Source organism: Cynocephalus volans, chromosome X (genome assembly GCF_027409185.1).
Source record: "Cynocephalus volans isolate mCynVol1 chromosome X, mCynVol1.pri, whole genome shotgun sequence".
NCBI lineage: Eukaryota > Metazoa > Chordata > Mammalia > Dermoptera > Cynocephalidae > Cynocephalus > Cynocephalus volans.
In genome coordinates, this window is record NC_084478.1 from 43,410,807 (window position 1) to 43,425,644 (window position 14,838).

At 32.8% G+C, this 14,838-nt stretch overlaps 1 protein-coding gene across 2 annotated transcripts in view; it reads right to left on the reverse strand.

The window, feature by feature from the left end:
• Positions 1–14,838, reverse strand: part of DMD (dystrophin) — a 2,107,999-nt gene that overhangs the window by 1,442,402 nt on the left and 650,759 nt on the right. For both annotated transcript variants that reach the window (XM_063083086.1, XM_063083084.1), the window contains exon 16: positions 8,547–8,726. In XM_063083086.1, coding sequence (XP_062939156.1) covers positions 8,547–8,726 — 180 coding nt within the window. The remainder of the gene's footprint in view (positions 1–8,546; positions 8,727–14,838) is intronic.

Consider the following 14,838-nt stretch of genomic DNA (forward strand, 5'->3'; position numbering starts at 1 on the left):
TATCCAGTCATCTTTCTCCATGTTGATTATGAGTATATTTTAAATGACTTTCGAATGTCCTCATGAAAACATACTATATTTGTTTTCTATATACTATTCTTTGATCTTTCAGTTAATTCTGTTAAATGGAAAAGATAGTTCAGAATTACATACTTTCTTTAGGAATTAGAACTAGTTCCTCTTAGAGTGAATAAAACTGGAGGTTCCACAACTATCAATCATCAGTTCCATAGTTCACATACTGTGATATCTGTGGTTAGTTGGTTACTATCTCAAAGTTTTGATTTCTTTTCTTCATAAGTAAAATAGGAATGATAACAGATCTCTCACAGGGGCATTGCAAGGCTGTATGTGTGAGTGTGGGAGTGAGTGTGTTGTGTGTGTGTGTGTGTGTGTGTGTGTGTGTGTAATTTATGCTGTTTCCCAGGGCCCCTGCTCAGAAGGTCTCCATTCTTGGTTTCATGCTCTGGTATCATTCTCTTCAAATTCTTAACGGTTTTGAACAAGAAGCCCTGCATTTTCATTTTGCACTGGGTCAATAAATTCTGTAGCCAGTCCTTGTTTCAAGAATTAAATGATGTAAAGTCTGGACACAATAAGTGCTCTCTATTGATACATTTATTATTAACCAATATCTTTTATAAATGCTCAGGGAAATTACAAGAAGTTTTTATAGTGAACCTTTTTACTAATAAGGTTGCATATATTAATTTCCAAAATTTAAATTTTTCTATTGTGAGAAAAATTAGAAGAGCATTTGCCCAGCCTCCTGGTTATTCTAGGGTGTGCACCCTCTTGCAGTAAGACTGTGTGATTTTGGTAGGTCTGGAAAAATCAAACTACTCTCAAGCAATGAAGTTCTTTCCTACAACCTTTTCTTCCAATTTGTTTAAAAATGCCCATATTGAGTACTATTCCACTGTGTACATATACCACATTTTCCTTATCCAGTCATCTGTTGATGGACATTTAGGTTGGTTCCATATCTTGGCTATTGGAAAACGTGGTATATATACGCAACAGAATACTACTCAGCCATGAAAAAAGGAATGAAATTCTGCCATTTGCAGCAACATGGATGAACTTAGAGAAAATTATGTTAAGTGAAATAAGCCAGGCACAGAAAGAGAAATACCACATATCATTATAAATGAGAGCTAAAAAAGAAAAAAGAAAAAAAGAAAGAAAGAGCAAACACAATTTGAACTTTCAGAAGGAGAGAATAGAACTGTGATTATTAGGAGGAAAGACGGACGGGGAGGGGAGTAATTGGGTAAGGGACAAAGCATGATTACCATTTGTAATGATGAACATGCTAATAATATTGATTCGATCTTTACACTATTGTACACAAAAACTGATAGTCAACTCTGTACCCCATAAATATGTATAATCAATTATGTTTCAATTGAAAAGTAACAACTTAAAATTACCGCACAAGAAAAGGAAATGCTCCCCCAAACATTCTCCTTTCCTTCTGAAGGTTTTGCTATGCTTTCTTACCATTAAGCAGTCTTTTACTATTAAACTTAAATGGCCAATTGAAAAAAAAAAATGCACATTTTGGAAAGGAAATATAAGCACATTTAAGCAAATTTAAAGAATACAAAAATCATGCAATGGGAAAAAAAGACTTATTTTCAACCACTGTGCCCCATTTCTCAGGGACAACTAGTTGAGTTTACCATCTATTTGCCTAGTCTTACATTTTAAATTCACTTTGTTGATGCTGTTCTTTTTCTTTTAGTTTTGGCCTATATTCTTCATTACAACTTTTAATTTTCCTTTGAATTATTTAAATATTATTGTCTTCATAACTTCTCTGTGATATTGGAATTAGAGATTTCTATTTCTTACCTTTTGAGATATTGTACTATTTGAACATTTAAAGAAACTTACTAAAATAGATTCAAGTTATTAATCATCAGTTATCTAATTTATATTATATATTTTTTATTATTACAATACTAATATTTGTAATAATGGCTACCAATTATAAAGCTCTTTGCATATTTCAGGCATTATGCTAAGTGTTTTTAATTTATTATCATATTTAAAATACTTAGAATACTACCTCCTATATACTAAAGGCATAATAAGTGGTAGCTATTATTACCTCACAATGACCCTAAGAGTATGTACTAATATTATTCCCACTTTATAGATGTGTGGTAACTTGTTCAATTTGATACAACTTGTAAATAGCAAAGCAGAGATACAAATTCAGGTCTGATTGCTCCTTCATCCAACTCTTAGTAGCTATGCTCACTCACTTCTGCACTTGTTCAGATTTCTGAATGGTGATTTTCCTTTAAGTGGTGTAAATGTGTATGTTTGTATGCATACACATACATATATAAAATCAAAAGATTAAAAATATACACAGCGGCATATGCATAAGCTCATATAGAAAGATTAGTTAAATGTTAAATGTGCTTTTGGCTCTTGATAGACTATAATTAAATCTGTGCAAAATCAAATGAAATAGATCTTATTTATACATATGCATAAAACGTGCATTTATATACAAAAATTTATTTATATGCATACATATCTATACACACACACACACACACACACATATATATTTATAATCAGTTAGACAACTGTGAATAAAAGGTTTTCATCATGTTGTTTGTAAATACATAAACTTAGATTGATCATTAATTTCTAATGGGTATGGGTGGATTGCATTTCCATAGTTTAAAACATACTGCATAATCATAGTAACAGCTTTAGCTGATAATTCATAGCCAGCCTTAAAACCATCTCCACAGGCATGGTAGCACAAGGCACAAAATTCTGCTAGTGTAAAGATTTATATCTCTAAGCAACAGAAAAGATTTACATGCTGAATTTTGGCAGAAACCTTGGTAAAAGATCAGTGCTCACAAAAGTAACTGGGTTATTAACCACAAGGTTGTAAAATGTTTTATCTCCTGAAAGAGCACAGAGGAATTATCATAGCTAATTGTAGCATACAATGAGCGCTACAGTTCATGAAAGTAGCTTGGTAACTAAATTTTAATACTAAAAACTGTCCTGTTTTGATATTAATAATAAGGCAATAAAAGTTCTTGAATAGGCAATTGACATTGAAATCATGAGCACAATTAGAGTCAAATACTCAGATGACATCATAAAAGAAGTAATTCTCTTTTTTGAAATAAAATACTATATGTAAATTAAGATGGTTTATTCTGTAAAATTGTCTCTTCAATTTTATGCATTTTGTTCCTCACTTCAAATTATCTTCAGTACAATTTGTGTCAGAAAAAAGAAATACACTTCTGGATTCATATTAAATACAGAATTTGAGCAATGGCATGAATTAACTGTATCTACAAAAATTCAAAAGTGATGAAGTTTTTTTTCCCTGATCTACCTGACCTTCCTCTATACACCATCTGACATGGAAATAATGAAACAAATTCTATAATTAGGAATAAATATTATCAAGTGTTTGCTTAGGAAAATAACTTGTATTTTTTCTTTATGTGTTATTTCATTTAGTATAATATGGATTGTGAATATTTTATCTTTATGCTATTTTAATTAAATACACATAATGAGTGAAATCTAATTATTTCAAAAGGCAGTCTACTTTGAATAGGAAGAGAATTTTATTTGTATCAACATCTTCCAGCGGTCCCTAAGGTTGATATAGCAGAGTAAGTTGGAATCTCTTCACTACCTATTCCAGAGTTTTATATAAAATTCCAAGTGAAGATAAACATACGGACATTTAGAACTAAAAGGACACTACAGAGATCTGCCTAGCATAAAGTTTTCATTTTATAAATAAGGAATGAGAGATTCCAAGTGTTAACGCAGCCTTAATCTATTACATTTTCAGTGTCTACAACAATTTATGTTGTTGCACATAATGAATTTACAACATAAAACCTATTGAACTGATATACAAGGTCCATTCTCAAATATCTCCTTTAGTTGGAGGTAGCAAAAAGATAGTTAATTTTCATAGTTATTTGAGCTGTAACTTCAAAATTTTCTGATAAAACCTTTAACTTGAGAAATTAACCAAAAGATGCTCTTAAATTCAAGTTGGTTAATCTATGAATTTAAATAAGATGAAAACCTGAGGAAATTTTATTTTAATTCCAGTTTTTATGAAACTATTTAATGTTTTGCTTTTTTTTTTTTTTTTTTTTTTTTAGTTGGCAGCAGGCTTGTTAGGCTTGGAGAGCTTTCAGGAACCAATGAAGAAGGTTGTCAACTGAAAGGCCTTAGAATATTTTTAATTAAAATCACTGGCCAAAAAAAAAGGGAGAGAGAGAGAGGCAAAATAATTGTAAGTACATCTTTTGTATCAATAGGTCTACAAAACAATGCTTTGAGAATGGCTACAGCCAGAATGGGAACATACAATATTTTATAAAGAATAAAAAATAAGATCTTTAATAAATAAGAATGGGCTCAGAAAAGAAAGACAAATTAGGAAATTTTCATTTAACACTTTTGCATCTTTCTATTTGTATTCTTGGTATAATGAAAACACTGGCTTATCATTTCCAGCCATGTTTTATACTACTCATGAGGCTGGAAAGAGTTTTAAATCTCTCACCAGGACATAAATGATATAGAGTAGGTAGATAGATACATATATAATCACTTTTTTTCTCTTTGGACATCCATGAATGCAGTCTCAGACATACATAGCATGAACATGAACTTCCAAGTTCAAGGAGAGGGGAATTCTAAATGTACTCATTTTATGTTTAAGATATTTGTGCTTATAGTTGAGAACATCGCAAAAATGGTTGTTAGCAATAGTGCAAAATATTCATTAAATGAGAATGAGATCTTTGAACCTATATGAGTCATAGAATTTGTCGCATTCCTAAGAAAGAAGATAATTTACGCTGTTACAAAATTTAAAAAAAAACACAAAACTTTTGGATTTACCTGGATATATATATATTGTTACATCTAAGCATCTAATGCCCAGCTTTTAATATAAATTACCATAATGAATTATAAAGCTTATGAATAATACGCCCTTTCTACACTGTATAAGATTTCAGTTAGATGGGAAAATAATATACCAAATCACTTAAATTATATTTAATTTTAAAGTATTAACTATGATGATTTTCTGACTAACATATTTCATAATTATAATCAAGATAAAAATATATTCATCAGGGTCACGCCATTTAGAAAAATTAACTGTGTAAATCTCAACCAGCATATTTATAAAAAAATTAGGGGCAGACATACAATCGTTTAAGTTCTTAAATAAGCCAATCTATGGTACATTTCGTTTGCCCTTTTTTTCATTGTAAGCGTTCATACAGTAAGAGCTATTATCTTTCTAACATTTGGAAATGGAAAGTATTTCTACTTGCTCAGGCTGCCTTCTCATTAACTTAAACATCCTCAGCTTGTGTCCAGATATTATTCAAGCCAAGACTGACTTTGAAATGCAACAGAACAGCCCTCATAGGTTATTTTTTTCATGTTTTGATCTCTTGCCATGCAACTGCTACATAAGGTCAAAATCCCTCAAAGCTTTGACCTGAATAGAAGTCAAACTCGCAGGCACACAATGTTCTTTACATGAGCACAATCAAATGCGTTGTCATCTTAGGCACAATTTCTACAGCCTGCCTTACAATAAGTTTTTAACCATTACTAGAACTTTGCTCATTCTTTATACCAATCCTTCCTTTCAGAAGGATTTTTTAAACAATTGAGAATCATGTGAGTAGTCGTTGTTGAGACTGATTTTTCCACCACAATCATGCTAGAAAATATGCATATAAGTGATCTTTGTTCTTCAAAGTCACAGCTTTACCCTCAACTTTTTTAGAATTCTTCCTTTGTAATTTTGATCAATCTCAATTTGACATTCACAAAGGAAAATCAATTGCTTTTTTACTTATAAGATACTACTTCTTTGTTCCTTCTTTTTATCTCCTTTTAATCCGTCTATCCCTGGGTAGCTCTATTCCTATCTCCCTAGGAGCTCAAAAAAACCCAGCAAAGATTTATTGTCCCTATGATGGCATACTTTTGGGAGAGCCAATAAGGGAAAACTGAGACATAAGCTTAAGAAAGGCTTAAACTTAGTGTTCTGGGAAACAACTTGCCTAATATGAGGCTATTTATCTGCTCTGGTCTGGTGTAGGAGTGTATAACCGTTTGATAATAAAAATAAAAAGAAATCATAGTGAACCACAAAAAGCCCTCCAGACTCACTAAACAGCATGCTTTTCTTATCAAGAGCACCTTTTATTTTTTCAAAAATGCTTTTATGTCTACTGTCTATGGCTTTATTTTATCCTCCTCACATCCCAAAGAGCACATAGAATAGATACATGCTGTAATGTATACTGGACATCATTTGTAAAAAAAACTATACAAATCAAAGCTAGTACTGTTTTATTACAGAGTTTTAAAAGTCGGAAAATAAGAGGTTAGGTAAATTGCCTAGGTGGTGTTCTTATAACTTTAAGGCCATTAAAAATAAGGTTTCTAATGCTTTCCCACCAACTAGAATAACGAAATCAGTAACATTTTGATTAGATGCACAACCTTCATCAAAAAGTAGTTCCATTCCATTGCACACAGGCATTGATAATCAACTCCATACCACACAGATATGTACAATCAACTATGTTACAATAATAATAATAATAATAATAATAATAATAATAATAATAATAATAATAATAATAAAGTAGTTCCATTCCACGGGAATGAGCATATTTAAATATTGCATTCCTAGAAATGTCTTGGTTTTCCCATTTCAGCCAGCATTGTGGAAAACCAGAATGTAGGGATTGGCACATACGTCATCATCTTTCTAATTCAGTACTTTTAAAACTATAGTCTGCAGACCATATCATAGGCTTAGTGAAAATAGATTCCTGAGTTCTTCCCCCGGCCTATTAAATAAGATTTTCTGAGCAAATGGTCTAGGAATATACATTTTAATCAGCTCCCCAGGTGATTATTATGCAGGGTCTATTTTGAGAACCACTGCCTATAACGCAAGTGAACCAGAACATGACCTATGGTTAACAGTTACACCTTCATAAATATATCCCTTAAGAGGGATGTGTTTCAAAATCACTTTGTTTATCAAATAATTCCAATCCTTCTTAACATGGTAACTGACCATTTTATGGTAGTAATACCTTATGGAACTAACAGGTACATATTGGAATAATATTATTGCTGGGTTAAATGTATCAGATTTGCTAATGCTTCACATATCTGTTAATTGCATAGATACCAATGGTATCGCATAGTAGCCATGGACAGATCACATATATTAAGAGGAATCATAATCTAGTAATAAAATCATGGTTAGATTAACTGCTAAAAATGTATTAAATGGAAAACAAGTGGTGTTTTTATTATTATCTAATGATCATATGGGAAATAATTGCAACTTATACTCAGATTCTTTCAAATTTTAAATTTTAAATATGAAATTTGTGTTTAAAAGGAAGATTGACTATGATTGAAAATCACATATATTGGCTGATTATATTTTCATAAATTGTTTTTCTGGAAGCAATACTTCAAACTTCATTTTTTCATCTTTGGACAAATATCTCCTAAGTATTATTTATCAGATGTCAAGTCTCAAGAAAACAAATTCCCTGCACTTGTCCCATAACAGAGTAAATATTTGCCTAAAATCTACTGAATGTGGTCATTACTTTAACAGAGGGGTGTGTGTGTGCATGGTGCATTAAACTATGAATTGTGATCAGTTAGTAAAATTTAGCTCTTATCATAAGAGCAAAAGTATGTGGCATAATATATTAAATATTATTATACATAGTGTTAATATTTTTAATGATTACTCATTATTCTACCACCCAATATCAGAAAACAAAGGTTTCTACTTCTAAAATATCCCCCTTTCTTTAAATTACTGAAACATTAAAAATTCTTAAACCCATATTATTATACTACAAATGTATTTAGATGTTTTCCTAATCTACAACCCATATAGGTTAGTGTAACTAAGCCACATTCTAATTTTATGAAATCAGAAATCTGTGGCAGAAAGTAAGTCTAATGATTAGAACATCATGTGTACTAATAAAAAGAAGTCATCAGAAAATTCAAAGGACCTGGGCCCTAGTCCTGTTCCTACCACTAATTTTCCCTGGACAATTCACTTTTCTTCCGTAAGTTTTATTTTTCTCAAATGTAAAATGGGGTCAACTAATGGCCTTCATGGTTCTAGGAATCTATGATTAGGGTTTAAACTGTGATGATACAGTTTCCTAGTATTTTGTGCAATTGCTCTAAGTTACTCACCTCCTCATTACCATTGAACTGGAAGGAATTACATTTTAGGGCAAAAACTAGTTCAGTCATTTCTACACCTTTCCCCCATTCTCCAATATCAAGACACGTAGGAGAGCCACATTTTCAGTCAACTGAGTACTGGGAAATGACCAATCTAGTGATATCCATTGTAGGGCTATAGTATTGCTCTCTTAATGCAGGTTTCAAAAACCTCGAGGATAATTTATTGTGTGATAATTATTATCACTAACCTGTGATGAACTCTTTTCAAGCTTTTGTACTAAATTATCCCAACGCTGGGCAAAGTTTTCCAGCCATGCTTCCATCTTTTGGGTTACTGACTTATTTTTCAGTGTTGCAAGAAGATCTTGGTTTAGTGAAGAGAGTTTGTCCATGGTTTTCTTTTTCTTTTCTAAATCTGCTTTTAAAACCTGTTAAAACAAGGAAAATCACAAAATAAGTCTAGGTTACATTTTATAAAACACTATCATTTAATTTATTTTTGCATGTATTTGCTCATTTGTATAGATAATAAAAGATTGCAATCATACTTGCAAAGGATCAAGAGTCCATAAAAATATAGGTAGAAAATTGAAATCTAAATAATCTTCTTAAAAAGCAAGAAGAGGAAAAAAAATAGAGAGAAACTAAAAGACATAGAATAAATACCTAGTAGAGGCACTTAAGAACTACCTTAAAATATTTTAAGAAATAATATTCCATTGTGTATATACAACACAGGATTTTTTTATCCATTCGTTTGTCAATGGCAATTTAGGTTGATTTCATCTAATGGCTATTGTGAATACTGTTATGATGAATATGGGAGTTTAGGTGTCTTTTGGATATATTTATTACATTTCTTTTGGGTATATACTCAGTAGTGGGATAGCTGGGTCATAAGGTTGATCTATTTTTAGCTCTATTCGGCTATAAAAAATGATTTCCTATCATTTGCAGCAACATGGATGGAACTGGAAGCCATCACATTAAGTAAAGTAAGTCAGTCACAGAAAGACAAATACTGCATGATATCAGTCATAAGTGGAACCTAAAAAAAAAAAAAAAAAGTAGTTCTCATACAAGTAGAGAGTAGATAACAGTTACCAGAGGCTGGGAGGGTGGGTTGAGGGTGGGGGTGGAAGGAGAAGTGGTGGACTAATGAGTACAATACTATCTACTCTGAGTGAATCATTGTGCAGTACATGCACGCACTGAAACAACACACTGTACCCTACACCTACGCACAAGTAAATGTTAAAATTAAAAAATATATATATTTTAAGGACTGCCAATGAAAAGGTAATGTTGCTTCAAAAGGCAAAACAGAGATGAACATATGACAGTTACTTTTTACATTTGAAGGTGGGATGCATGGCTTTTGGATGGTAGTGAATTTCCCCTTAATTCCTGGTAGAAATCAAATGAAAACTATCACATGCCAGGAGTACTGAAGAGAAGCTGATGAGTTGAGAAATGAGAATGGCTAAGGGGCCTTGTCATTCGGAAATGCTATAATTATTTGGATAAAACTGCAACATTATTCATTTCCACAATTTTAACATTTCATTCATTATTTGCAGATAAAAACCTTGTTATGTGATTTACTGACCTTAATATTTTTGTAGCATCCATTATTCAATTAACATTTGGCTATTTGAGTAATTATTTTCTAAAGCTAATTTTAGAGCTCATTTCAGTAAAAGAACTAAGTTATTGAATATGATGCAAATCCTTCAGAATCTCTCTGCATATTTTAAAATACTTACCTATTTTCTGAAGTAGTTTTTACACCATTCATATTTCCAAAGTTCCTTTGACCTATGGAACTTTGGTTGATTTGGAATGAATAAACAAAGTGGCTTATGTGAAATCAGTAGATCAGGGGAGCTTATTCTTTCATTTTATCCATTAAAGTCAACCTGTACATGGGGAAATCCAATTTCCATGTACCAAATGCTAGTCCCTGACTTGACTTGTAAACACAGAAGAAGAAATAAAAAGAATCATTTTATAACCTCTTTACTACCCAGTCTTTTCGATCTTTTTGGCAGTAACAAGTAAAAAGAATATAAACTAACCTGTGATACCTACTTTTCCAAAACAAATGCAAGCTTATTTAAAAACAACTAACATTACATGTGGCAAAGAAATTGTCACCAAACAGATGCACCAATCACTCCTGAGTGTCATCGATACAGAGCAGTCAATACACCCCCCTGCAAAGGACAGTTTATGTAGCTCATTTTGGCATGCCACCTGCATTGATAGCTCTGAGTTGCAGAATGCTCTGGTGTCTCATTCAATTAGTTTGTCCTTTACTCAAAATCTACTTCATCTGGTGTATTTTATACTGCAGTCTTCTAGCGATTTTTAAAGAAAAACAAAGCTAGTTTTAAAGTTCGTTTTTAATTTTTTCTCAATAATTATTTTACTATTATTCTGTTTGAAAGAATGCAATAGACCAAAATATGAGCCAAAATATTATAAGTCGAATACATATTAAAATAAAACTCTCAGTGTGGGACTTGAGCAATAGATAGGCTTTGCATATTTATTTTGTTTGTTTAATTCACATGTTATCTTTTCATCAAATTTAAGTGCATACTTGCACTAGTAGTAAAAGAACAGGTTATGCTATCTGCCTAGAGCTGAGAGCCAAATTTGAATTTCATCATATATTCCTCCAATTACTTTATGGAATCTCATTTTTCTTCACTCTTTATTAACTTCTGACATGCATTTATTTTGTTGAAAGCTACCACAAGTTCTTTTTGGAAAGAGGCATAATATAAATATATACCTTTAAAAATAAAAATATGTAAATACAATCCTCTTTGGCTTATTTTTATAGAGCTTAAGGAATTTGTTTAAATAGCCATGTGTGTAAGACTAAGGGTGTACCCCTTATTTAAACTAAATATGTAATAATTTGAAAACATTTCAGAATGGGAGTCCGACAGTTATATTTAAAGAAGAGAATTGTGTTGGAAATCTACCGGTAACCTCGTGTTACCTAAACAAATGAAACTAAGTCTCCTGTGTTAATATTAAACCAAATGAAGAAGCATTGGTTGAGCATTACAAAAATGAAAGTGAAAGTTGCCATTAAAAATACAATCAGGAAAGGTGAACTCAAGGCAAAATAAAAATAGCATTATAATGAAATTGTGTAATTACTAAATCAATATATTTTTATATGTCTATGTGACAAAAACACTGAACTAACCAAAACTTCTAATACATTCTAGATACGTGTTTTTAAAATGATGACGACGGGTTAGTTGTCCCCCCTTAATTTCCTTCCTGTTTTCTCCCTCATCTCTTTCTCCATAGTCTCCCAGCTCCCCAAGGACTCTCCCAGAATAAGTAACAGAGGGAGAAGAGAGAAAATCCATGGTGGTGCCAGATCATAGTAATGAATTATTTTCTCCCATCTATCCTTTGATGTCAACTATTTTAAGCTTAGATCTTATTGTGTGCATATTAAATAACTATGGTTTAATTGCTTCTAATTATTGTATAAAAATATATCATTCTGCATATCAAGAATTAATCACAGGTCTGTGAGTGCCAGAGACCCACAGAGCTCTAGAAAATTTAGGAGGTAAAAGGAAACTTAGAACACTATAAAACTTGTACAAGGCAAAGGTCAGCTGGCATATTAAAAGAGGAAATATATTTTATTTCCATAGAAGCCAGGCATTTGGACCTACCACTAAGGTAGGCAGGAAGCCACCATCAATAAATCAGATTGGGTCAGTAGTAGATATCAGGAAGAGACAGATATGCTGTTCAAGAAGACAGAGTAGACAAATTCTACCTGGTCAAGGTTAGAAGATGATATGAAGTGAAAAAAGAATGTATATTAACACAAGTCCCAAGAAACCTTCACGCTATTCTTGTCAGGAGTATGCCTCAGAAAGTAATGCCATGATAATTTCTTTTATACTGGAAAATTTTAATTCTGTACCTATTTTATTTGTAGTTACTTATTTCCATATAAGAAGTACTCCAATTTGTTTTAATCACCAGTTGTACTTAGGTAGATTGATCTATTGCAGGGGTTCTCAACTTGAGGAAACATCAGAATAACCTGGAAGGCTTGTTAAAATGCAAATTGCTGGGCTCCATCTTTACAGTTTCTAGGCCAGTAGGTCTGGAGAGGGCCTAAGAATTTGCATTTCTAACAAGTTTCGAGGTGATGCTGATGCTTTTGGCCTAGGAACCACACTTTAAGAACCACTGATTCTATTTGGATGAATTCTTTGAGGGCCATCACAGGAATTAAAGTCAAGGTAACAAGACACAGAAAAACAGCATTATCGACAGAAACTTGCTGAGTTTCCTTCAGCACTCCATTCCTGTCATTCGATACCATAGCCTCTTGGATCACCACGCTTCCTCAGAATTGTCCTTCCCTGGAAAACATCAACAGCTCCCACAGCAGCAGCACACTTTTCCAGTAACAAATTTCTTCTAGGCAAGGGCCTTCCCATGATAACTTGCATGATTCCCCAAGTCTTAGAATTCACCTCATAAAGGACACAAGCTTCTTTTCTCCTTTAATTTTTATCCTTTACACCAGATAACAATTTGTTTTTGATCACAAAAAAAAATAATAGACCTACATGCTCTAGATCTGTGAAATCCATAGGAAATGAAATACCAGACTCCCTACCTCCCACTCCCAATGAGAAGAAGGAGACAATCCCATGGGTTATTAGTGACAGTATTTCAAAAGAAATTACACTGATTGTAAATAAAAGAGTTTTAGCACACTGTATCTATACCTAGGTATGTAGTAGAACTGGTGACAGATGGTACCTGTTTTGGGTCTCAGATTGTGACATATTTTAATGAACATTAAATTCTTATTCACTGCCTGAGTCAGCAGGGGAATTTTACCTCAAATTCTAGACCAGCTGTCAGGTTTTGTTAATTGGCTTAAACTATCAAATGGTAAGACTTATACCTAACATATTTTCACTTTGTTCAAGAGTAAGGTGACATAATATGAATTTTAATCATACTGAAAAATCATTGAGACTTTGCTAAGAGAGGATTTTCATGGCCCTAAGGCTAGCAAAGTCTTTTACTCACAAAAATGTCAACATAGTGGCACATGATTTTAGAAATGACAGTCCTCAAATGCAGTTCCCCCCCCCCCCCCGCCCCAAGGAGTCAAATGATATGAGAACTTATGAAATAGTTTGAAAGGCCTGGACTTGAGTCTGGACATCTTAGTGTTCATATTAACTCTGCTATTAATCTATTAATGTTATAAGACATCTTATGTTGAGTGTTTTTTCTGAACCTCAATTTCCTCTTCTGAAATAAGTTGAATAGCTGATCCCAAAGAACTTTAGGTATGTAATTAGATTGGGAATACACTAGATGATTTATAAGATCCTATCTAGCTTTAATGTTTTTGGATTTTGTTAATCTGTAGCTTCCCAAGAACAACTTTATTGATCGGCAAATTCAATTAAGAAATACATAATAACTTGCACTAAGTAATGAAATTTGAAACTTGTTATTACATAAAATAACTTTGTAATACTCTCGCATGTGGTATTTTCCAAAGATGGCTGTAAAACAATCTCCTGTCTTAGATGCTCTGCTATAATTTGACATTGATGCTTTTCTATGACAAGATGAAGTCTAATTCCTTTCCCTTAAATCTGGGCAGGCTTGAGACCATTTCAGCCAACATAGTATGGGAGCAATGATGTTACATGAAGTTTGAAGATAAGTCCTGTTGACTGAAACACTCACACTTCGAGTTCTTAGCCTGCATGTAAGAATTCTGACTAACCTGAGGCCACTATGCTGTGGTGAAGACAAACAGCACAAAAAGGCCAAGGGAAGGTGATGTGCTCTGCTGCTCCAAACTTCAAGGTATTCCAACCCAGGTACCACATGGTATGAGTGAATGACCACTTTCAGATGATTCCAGACCCCAGCCATCTATACTTTCCAGTTGAGAGTCCAGACATTGTGAAGCAGAGGAGAGGAGCCATCCCCTCTCCATCTCCATTGAACTACTGACTCACAAAATCCATGAGCATGATAAAAATGTCATCTTAAGCTACAAAATCTGAAGTTATTTATTACACAGTAATTATAACTGGAAAAACAACTGTCTTGCCTTTTGTAAGTTCTGTCCATTGCATATTTCCTAAGCTCTCTTTCTAGTGAAGATCAGGATTCCTGGATAGGTTCTATACAAATTATTTATTGAATTGTTTAATCTATGTGAATCACCTTCCTAAATACTAAGGACATGATGGTAAACAGAGAGGCAGAATGCCTACACTCAAGGAGCTTACATTCTAATGGGTTCATGCTATTCTCATTATGATTGACTATTGAAGCATATGGTTCTGCATTTAACCAGCAATATGGCTTGGCAGTTAATCAGAGAGCATGACTATACTTTGATAATCAGTGATCACCAACATATAGACTGAAAGGATCCATATTTTGCCTGAGAAGAACAATATTTGCTAGGAATTTCTACTTCAAGGATATGTGGTCCAT